Below are 10,081 nucleotides of genomic sequence, written 5' to 3' on the forward strand. Positions count from 1 at the left end.
CACATACTCGTGCAGTTCGCGTCTTCCTTGTTTACACGCGAGGAAGCGCGAACGCTGGCGGTACTCGTAGTTCGCCGGGAGGAACGCGGCTCGGAGCTGTTCGCACAGCTGAGCCCAGGATGTGAAACATCCAGGGGATGTCGCTTCCCGAGTGTACACCCAACTCTTAGCACGACCGCTAAGGTTGGAGAGTGCAAAAGCAACACGCAGTTGCTCGGTCGAGATCAGAGCCGCGTCCATCGCGAGCTCTACTTCTCGGACCCAGAAGTGAAGGTTCTCGCCTTCCTTCCCTTCATACGGCTTTACCTTCAGCCGTATTGGCTTCGGGTGAGGCGGGTTTGCTTCCGCCGCCGGAGCCTGCAGGTTCTCCCGCACATGCGCGATGAGGCCCTGCTCGTACGCGTCGAATGCATTGACGCGCTCGAGCTGCTCAGCCGGTGTTGATACCACCAGGCTCTGCAGGGCCTCCATCCCGAAGATGCCTGCCATCTTCCGAACCGACTCGAACTGAGAGTCGTTCATATGGGAGAAGTCGTTCCTATCCATGGCAACGAACTTCGGAGGTTCAGGTAGTCTACCCGCGATGGCGTGGATTGACTACAAGTGCTACCAAGTGTGACGGGGTCACACAGCACCTTGCGCTAGAGGAAGTTATCTTCCGAGAGTATACAAACTCTCAGTGAACGGCAGTTCACAGGTCCCCTCTTTAATTAAAGAGAGCGAAGTGACCAAAATAAGGTAGATTGTAAACTGAGTATATTTATAGGTAGGTTAAGTTTGAGGTTAATACAAACTATCAGTTACCTATAGAAATGCAAGGTCATTTAACCAATGGTTGGTTTTGAATGACCTTGGTACCTTGTACCAAATATCCCGGAGTATGACATGTCATACTCCTGAAGTGTGAAGTGTCACACTTCATGTAACCAGGTGCTACGTACCCCGTTACAAAAGGACAGGGGTAGCTGAGTTAAGAGTTTTTCGAATTTTAGAAATGGCGGGCTGGGAAATACCGGTATCTGTGAATACCTTTTGCGGCCAAAAGGTTGGTACTTCCGTAGCCCAGCATCTCGTGGATAAGCTTAGCACAACTTCAAAAATATGGGGTACGAAGTATGAGATCTCAAATACGGTAATAATACCGGATAGCTGACGGGGGCTTCGATTTATACCGGTTTGTAGTGGAAGTGCAAACGCCTTTTGAATCGAATCGCTCGGACACTGATGGGCGACGCTGCCTTCGAGCCCGAGAACATCGCCGTATGCATCCGCGTGCGGCCCATGAACGAGCGCGAGACGCGTGCGAACGACCAGCCAGCGCTCGCCTGTGTGACAGCGCTGAATGTGGTGTCGCTGACAGATCCCGAGACGGGCGCGCCTATGACAGGCAAAGGCAACGTGTTCCAGTACGATCAGATCTTCGACGCCGCGAGCGACTCGCACGTCATCTATGAGCTTGTAGCGCGCCGTATCGTGCACTCGACACTGGGCGGCATTAACGGCACCATCTTCGCCTACGGACAGACGAGCTCCGGTAAAACGTATACGATGCAGGGAGACGGTGGGATGCCCTTTGAGCCCGAGGCGGAGAGCTGTCGCCTCGGCATCCTACAGCTGGCGGTGGAGGACATCTTCAACTACATCGAGAGCTGCGTGGACCGAGATTTCCTCCTGCGCGTTTCGTTTCTGGAGATCTACAACGAAGTGGTCAAAGACCTGCTAAACCCCAAAGAAAAAGGCGCCAATCTCAAACTCCGAGAAGACCCACGCAAAGGCGTGTATGTCGAGTGTACGGAGGAGATTATCACCAACTATGAGGACATTGTGACGCTGCTCCAGGCAGGAAACCAGAACAGAACCACAGGACAGACTGCTATGAACGACAAGAGTTCGCGCTCCCACAGCGTCTTCCGGATTGTGATCGAGAGTAAACAGAAGGCGGAGCCCAGACGACACTCAGAGGAGGACGTGAACGGCGCTGTGCTGGTGGCGAGTCTCAACCTCGTGGACCTCGCAGGATCCGAGAGCTTGCGATACACTGGCGCTGAGGGCATTCGACAACGAGAAGCTGGAAACATCAACAAGTCGCTCCTGACACTCTCGCGTGTGATTAATTCCCTCGCGAGCTCTGGAGGGGGAGGACAGAATGCGCCATTTAGAGACAGCAAGCTCACGAGGCTACTACAAAACTCTCTGGGCGGCAACACACGCACACTCATCGTCTGCTGCGTGACTCCGAGCGACCGATTTATTGAGGAGACCAAGAGCACGTTGCAGTTTGCAGCTCGAGCCAAGGCTATCCAGACATCCGCTAGAGTGAACGAGGTGCTGGACGACCAGACGCAGCTTCGACGTCTCAAGCGAGAAGTGCACGAGCTCAAGAAACTCGTCAACTCGGAAGCTCTGAGTGCACTGAAGGCGGAGAACGCAGCGCTGATCAGTGAGAAGAACAACAAGCAGAAAGAAATGGCCAGACTCATGGGACTCATCGTCTCGAGCTCTTCAGTGACCAAACCAGTTGTTGGGACAAAGCGCAAGCAACGCACGCGAGAGACGTGGGGGCCGGGGGATTTCCTGGCCAATGCCAAGGTTTTGGGTCCTATACTACCTCCTCGGAAACGTTATTCTGCAGCTAAAGCGAACGTGGACCCTCAGACTCTGCTCCGAGTCTACGAAGATGACGAGATCGCGGCCAAGGAAGCTGGAAACCCTGCGTTGGACTTTTCTGGAAGCAAACAATTCGATGTTCAAGGCGGCGACAGCAGCAAGAACGTGCTGGACCTCTTTTCGGCTGTGTTCCGAAGCAATCGAGGTGGAGACCCTATTGCAGCAATGGAGAGGCTGGCGAATGAGAAGAGTGGTGGTCTTGATGACATTGAACGTCTTCTTGTTTTTGCTGTTTTGGCCGAGATGAGGAGCTTGATGGCGGAGAAGAAAGCTGCTCTGGATGGAAAGTTGGAGCTGAGAGATCTGCGCACGAAGCTGGACGACGGGAATACCACGACGGATGCCCCCCCTGAAGAGCTGAAGGTTCAGTTGGTGTCCACGCAAGAGCGATTAGCAGCAGAGAAGAGTCACAATCAGGAGTTGACGGCGCAGAAGGTGAATCTTCAGCAAATGGCAGCAGAAGATGCGGACGCTCGTCGCTCTCAGGTGGAGACACTGAAGCTCGAGGCCCTTGAATCTCGTCGACGTTTTGACTCTGAGAGACGCCAACTCGAAGCTTTGCTCGAGTCAGAAATCCCACTGCCAGATGCGGAGCAATACATCCAGTTACGCAGCAGAAAGGAGGAGCTGGAGACGCTTGTGGAGGAGCTTGAAGCATCGCAGACTGTTCTGCAACTGGCGGTGGCAAAGCGCGACGAGGAGATTGCTTCGGTGAAGGCGCGAGACACTGAAGCAATCCTGAGGGAGCTGCAGTCGCAAGTAAAAAGCTTGGAGGAAGAAAAGACCTTGCTGGAGCTGAAAATTCAAGAGCTGGAGAGAGAGCAGAGCGCGTCTACTGCTGGCCAAACCAATAACGCTGTTGTGAAACAACTCGGTGAAGAATTGCTGACCATCCAGCAGGAGATTGACCAGGTGCGGTCCGATTACGAGAGAACGGCGCAAGAGAAGGAAAAGCTCCAAGCTGAGGTTGGGAGAAAGACGTTGGAGAAGGTGGAGCTCCAGGAAGAAACGAAGAGACTAGGCGACGAGCTCGAGACTTTGCAACGCCAGAGCTACGAGATGGGCGAGACTGTGGTTGAGAAGGAGCATGTAGCCAAAGTGCTGAAGGCGCAGTTGGACGCAAAGATTGTGACGATTGCTCAGATGCAGACGAAGCTCGAGACGCTACAGCAGAGCGTCCAAGACCTCACGGGCGAGAAGGAAAAGCTTCTGGCTGGAATCCGGGGAGTTCCGATCGCTGCAGCTGATAAAGAGGCCGAGACAAACGAGTCGACCGAGTGCATTCTTACCGAAACACTAGACGCGGAGAAGGAGACTGCCGAACTGCGCTGTCAAGTGGAGAAGCTGACCGAGACGCTTGCTGCGGTCAAGTCAGAGCTGGCGAAAACGACGAGGGAGAGCTTGAAGGCGTCGTCAGAGGCTGCTACCGAACAGAGTGAGCTTCAGGCTGCGTTCGAGAAACTGCAGGCGGACTTCGACGCTTTGAAGCAGATCAGCTCGCCCACAGAAGAGGAGGATTATGACAAGATGTCCGAAGCGTTGGAGACTGCGTCACGTGAGCGCAAAGACTGCCTGGAGGAGCTTCGAGCTGTGGAGTCACAGCTGGTGGAAGTATCGGAGGAGAAGTTGAAGCTTGCAACCGCTGCAGATGAGCAGGGTAGAAAACTGCGTGACGTGAAGCAAGCGTTGTCCTCCTCCTCGGAGACGATTGCATCGCTGCAGATGCGGCTGGAAGAAGCCCAGTCAACTGTTGCGAGTCTGAAAAGTAGCAAGGCTGAACTGGAGCAAAGCCTTTTGACCAGGGAGCAGATGCAGCAGCGTCTTGAAGCGGAGTCCAAGCAGAGCAAGAAGCTCCGCCTTGACGTGCAGTCGTATGAGGAAATGCTGTCTGTACTGCGCAAGGAGGCCAAGGACCGCTCAGCCATCATCGCAGACCTGCTGGAGAAGATGAAGAAGCTGAAAGCGACTGTCGACGCGGCCGCTCTCGCTCAGCGGCAGAAGGAAAAGGAAATAGCGACGCTGGTGGATGCGCTGACAAGGTCTGAGGAGGAGCAACAAGAGATGCGACTTCAGAGCAAGCAGCGGCTTGTTGCGGCGGAGAGGAAAGAAGTGGCGTTGGAGGAGAAGGTTGCGTCACTCGAGCAGCAGGTGACGAGTTTTTTGGGTGGTTCGGATGCTGCAAGTGGGAGCGAGCTGCAGAAAAAGCTGGAAGCAGAGCAGGTGGAGACGGCGAACGTCTACAACAAGCTGGTGGAACTTCAGCTGGCCAAGGAAAAACAGGATAAGCTCGTGGAGAAGCAGACGGCGCGTCTGGAGAAGCTGGAGAAGGTGAAGATGACGACTGATATCCTGGAACTCTTCCAAAAACTGATAGCGGACCGAGAGAGCCTGCAGGCAAAGGTTCAGGAGTTGAAGAAGGAGTTAGCTCGAGCTCAACAGGCCGTGACGGATACTGACGAAGAGAGCACAAAACCGTCGGGGGTGGAGAACAAGGGCGAGGAAGTGAAGGCGTTGAAGGAGCGGGTTGCCGAACTGGAGGAGGCTTTGCGTGCTGAGAAGCGCCACGTGGCAGAACTGACGACGGAGATGCGACACGCGCTCAAGGACGAGCGGGATAAGGCCGACCAAGAAACTCAGGAGATGCAAAAGCTGGTGAAGGAGAAGTTGGAAAGAGCGGAGACGCTGGAGACGCAGTTGGCGTCGGGGGGGGATGCGACGGCGAAGCTCCGTGAGCACAAGAGCGAGAGGGTGACATATCTGGAAAAGGAGAACGTTCACCTCCACGTGGAGAACCGTGAGTTGAAGAGGCAGTTGAATTCGACGGCGTTAACCGAGAAGGAGGATCTCATGGGTGACACAGGAACATATGACACGTCGGCCGCTGCGGCTGTGGAGGCGCTCGGCGAGGATAATGTCGATATCGCCAAAGAATCGGAGAAGAATGTGAGTACCAACACCGCTGAAGGTACATCCTCGACGCAGCAGGAAGCAGGCGACACCAAAGCAGAAGGATTCTTGCTGTCAACAACCGAATCGGACACGATCGCTGCTCAAAGTAAAAAAGAAAACAAAGAAGGAGAGCGACTAGAGTGCTCCCAGCAGTAGAGAGAGAGGACGAAGAAAGCCGAGCCAGTGCGTTTTACGTGTAAATAGTCGAGAGGAATTTCCATATTTCAGTTGGTGTCAGAGACTGCTATGTTTCGTCCTGAACGTGCAATTGGTTAGCCCATTTTTTTTACAGCATCGCCCGTGATTACGAAAATAGGATTGCCATGGCATAGTTTCTTTGAAACTATGCCAAGTCACGCGTGGTAGTGGTTAACCCCAACAAATTTTGTCCTTAATAAGAGGACCAAATCGTTTTTGGAGCGCACAAAGTCACGTCACTTTTGTCCTTAACCCCATTTTTTAAGGACAAAAAAGAATGATGGTCACTCCGCTAGCGTGCGTCGCCCGCATTCCGCATTCCGCATTCCCGCAGCGCTCGTCGCGCTGCACGTTTACACAAGCACCCAAGGCATCATGTCTGACAGCGAGTCGTCTGAAGAGGTTCCGTACGTCTTTGGATCCGACAGCGAAGACGAAGAGGAGGTCCTGGGATCCTGGAAGTATCCCAACGTGATAAACCAGCGCATTCAAGTAGACAATGTCGATGCGTTTTTGCTGGATAAGACACGTGAAGAAGCTGGCCAGGTCGCTAAAAGAATATTGCAGCGAATGTTCGGTACTACACAGCATCACCTCGACGGTGTTAGCGTTTCCAGTTTCCTGTTCGTGTGGCTGGATTCGACTGTGCTGGCAAGGCTCCTGATCTTTGTGAACAGGAGCCTGGCTGATTATGCAGCAGCATCTACAGATGACATCTACAAGTTTCTTGAGGTCGAGCTGTGGCTAAGTGTTTATGGTGTAACCCCGGACTTCTTCTACGACGAGAGCAATAGGGCTCTGTATCCACCTGCTGAAGAGGCACTACCACTGCCCAGATATCGCGCTATTTTGGCAGCTTTAAGTGGCAATCCGTTTACAAAAGAAGGAGGATCCGACCAATGGACGGCACCGCTCACACCTGACAGAGACATCTCTTATGCATACGAACTCACACGGCGACTATCCGCAGACATTGGTTTTGTGGATGGAACAACGATAGCATCATTAGATGATGATTTGATCCGCTTGCGCTCAAAGGCAGTGGACGATATTGGCCTTACGCACGTGCGCAACCCGAAAAAGGGGTACTGTACTTAATGATCGTGTTGCTGTGAGGTAATTGATCTTACCAAGCGAATTTTTGGCAGATACGGCCCAGTGCAGCATGGCGTGGTATCGCTGGTTACAGGCTTGTTTTTGGGTGGACATGTGGCTGCCAACGGCTAATCAACCGTGGACATTGTGAGGATTCTTCAGAGATCACTCTGTGGATCATCGACGGAGAACCAAATTCGACTACCAGGTATTCTTCACGCGCTGGACAGAGGTTATCAGTCTCATGCTGTCAACCAACAAATTGTTGACACTGGTGGAAGTATCATCGGTACCCATAAGCGCACACAAACGTTTCCCTTTACATTTGGCAAAACACCAAGTCAGTACCAAAAATTAGTATTAGAGAAAGAAGATCGTGCTGCGTATTGGGCCATCAAACGTATACCAGTTCAACCAGGGATGCTTCCTGCAAATGCACACGCACTTGCATACCGGTCAGGGCTTGGAAAAGTGGCATTAGGCTACACAACGTTTGCCAGCGCGGGACCTGATAACTGGTCTTATGTATCACGGACACTGAAGCGAGTCTCACTTCGTAGGGAGGAGTTGCTTACAGCTTTTGAAGACGGTATTCAGAAATTGACGATGGAGCAAAGAGCTACAGATTGGTTTTTACTCAGGAAGTTTCGCATTACGGGCTCGGTTGCTTCAAAAATATTTAGCGCCATTGCTCACAGTTACGGTGATGGTAACCGAGGTGATCCAGTCGATGATCCTGATGTTCAGGCAGTGATACTGCAACTGTCATTGGGAAGTAATCGCCAACAGCCGGGTCCCTTCCAGACCAGAAGCAGTGAAAACGCAGGAGCACCGCTGCTTGAGGCAGAGCTAATCGTGAAAACGCTGGGAGATCTAAAAACCTTATGCCGTGACCTGGGACTTCGTGTATCTGGAAACAAAGCAACGTTAATTGCTCGACTTCTTCAAAATGATGCTGGGGAGGCTCTTCCTGGTCGCAATATTCGGCGAGATTCTAGATATGCAGTTGACTCAGCCCTTTTATCGACTTGGTTCATGGCGCCGTTTTCAACACCATCTACAAAGATTGGGACCGCCAACGAAGTCAATATTGCCTCGCACATCACGCTATTTCTGGATATACACACACACTATCATATCGAGGAGCTCAGAGAATACGGTTTACTGTGCAAGTAAGTGAAGCAAAATAATAATCGGGTCTGACAAGAAACTAATTTTTTCTCTAGGAGCAATATGCCAGTAGCTGCTTTCTCACCGGATCATATTGCTGCCATCGTGTCTGTGCGATGTGGGAGATTCAATGCAGTAATGGAGTACAAAACTCGAGCTACTGCTCGCACAGTTCAGCAGGAACAAGCTGCTGCTAAAGCTTATGGTATATTCACGACAGTAGAATTGACTGGTATGGGATCCGGCTTCCGATTGAACGCAGTGATTCCAGAGTCCAGTCACCGCCTCCAGATACTGCACAGCATTGCTTGCAGTGGGATCACACATGGATACCTTGTGTATGCATCCTCTACATACATCATTCGAGTTGTTCACGTTGTCGTGAGCGAGAGTGCATCTCACACTTACCAGAGTGCATTGAAGGCAATTGCGTTGGGCTACATGGAGTGGGTTTACACAGAAACCGCCAGCATTCCCGAGTTTGAAACTGAGCAATTAGGACACTGTGTTGATCAAGCCACGCTGGTACAAACCCTGGGGTTATGGAGGGCATTAGTGAAACTTATCAACGAGCGGCAAAACCCACTCCCTCCAGCCAAGCATATCATGCCAACTTTAATTGCGTTGTGGAATCGTGTCAAGGGGGGGATCGATGTCTATTCAAGATATCTGAAGAATGTCAAGTCCAAGCATTTCCGACTGACACCTAGTGCAACAATTTGGCTTCGTCTGCTCATGACTCTAGTGTACAATGCCTACCAGTCGTTTCTGTTATTCCAGGTAGCTAGCAGCTCACAATTCGCGCGCAGAATATGGGTTCTAACTGTGATTCTTGCAGTCACACGGTTTTTTGATGAATCGAGGACTATGTACAAGCTACAAGGCCTATCAGAAACACAAGCAAAATCTCCCCAGTTTTGCCGCATTTTGCCGAGAAGCTGCCGTTGTGCTTTCAAAGAAGACAGGCTCTCCGCGCCCACTTAGCGATGCTCGAGACAAGGAGAATCGGTCAGGTCCACCGACATTGGAACTTTCATTCGCGTACAACAAACGAAATCACTTCGAGTCATCCACAGAGTGGATTCATCTTCGGCTCTCTAAAAGTAATGATCACCATGAGGTACGGGACAATTGTCGCTTCATCTGCTCATAATAATGTATCCAATCAAACCGTTCAACTACAGGTCCGGATCCAGGGTGCACGTCAGAGATGCTGCATTATCTGCTGTCAAATGAATCACGACAGTGAAAATGGCAATCACACGCGTAAAGGGTACAAAACAAGCTTTGAGTGTGATATCTGCCATGTTTCACTTTGTCGCGCAGCAAGATGGAGTGACGGCGAGTCCTGTTTCGAAATTTTTCATCGTGAAAGGAAGCTGCCAGACCCATGCAAGAGGTCACACCATCTCAAGTCAACCAAGTCAAACGAAAACAGAGCACCGCCTCCATCCAGAAAGCGATCCAGAGTATTGGATCCTCCGAATCGACGAGCACCAAGCGTTCGCTTAACGAACAGGCATCGCCGACGATCATTGCGCTTGCAGCCAGTAGTCAAGGTGACAAGCCGAGCAAACAGCAATTTGTCCTAAACTTTAGGACAAACTTCAGTGAAATCAGTCTTAGGAGTGCAAGATTTCAAGTAGCGTAGTGAAGCCGATTCGATTATCACTGAGTCAAGTTCGTGAAGGATAACGAAGAAGACATGACAAACATTTATCTTGTTCCTTGCATTTGACTATAAATCTGCAGGACACATCAATCAGGGCCACTGAAATTTGGTCCTCATTTTTGTCCTTAAAAAAATCTTGTTGGGGTTAAGAGCCACCCTGAGGGTGGCTCTTAACCACTACCACGCGTGCCATGCATGCCATGGCACTAGAAATTGAGCCATGGCATGGCGTGGTTACGAATAGAATTGCCCTGCCATTGAAAACTATTTTTAGAACATACATTATTGAAGATAAAAGTAGCATGGCACATGGCAATTGCCCTTGCCATG

General features: G+C 51.3%; 2 protein-coding genes across 2 annotated transcripts; both read left to right on the top strand.

Moving 5' to 3' along the window:
* Positions 1–1,224: 1,224 nt before the first annotated feature.
* PITG_18579 (kinesin-like protein) lies at positions 1,225–2,437 on the top strand (the record flags this gene model as incomplete). Its single annotated transcript, XM_002997474.1, has 2 exons — positions 1,225–2,367; positions 2,432–2,437. 2 exons carry the CDS (start codon positions 1,225–1,227, stop codon positions 2,435–2,437), a joined length of 1,149 nt encoding a protein of 382 aa, XP_002997520.1.
* A 5,507-nt stretch (positions 2,438–7,944) lies between these two features.
* Positions 7,945–8,863, top strand: PITG_18580 (uncharacterized protein; the record flags this gene model as incomplete). Its single annotated transcript, XM_002997475.1, has 3 exons — positions 7,945–8,081; positions 8,136–8,762; positions 8,860–8,863. The coding sequence occupies 3 exons, from the start codon at positions 7,945–7,947 to the stop codon at positions 8,861–8,863; spliced, it is 768 nt and encodes a 255-aa protein (XP_002997521.1).
* Between the last annotated feature and the right edge of the window lie 1,218 nt (positions 8,864–10,081).

The sequence above is a fragment of the Phytophthora infestans genome, genomic scaffold (assembly GCF_000142945.1).
Source record: "Phytophthora infestans T30-4 supercont1.73 genomic scaffold, whole genome shotgun sequence".
Classification (NCBI taxonomy): domain Eukaryota; phylum Oomycota; class Peronosporomycetes; order Peronosporales; family Peronosporaceae; genus Phytophthora; species Phytophthora infestans.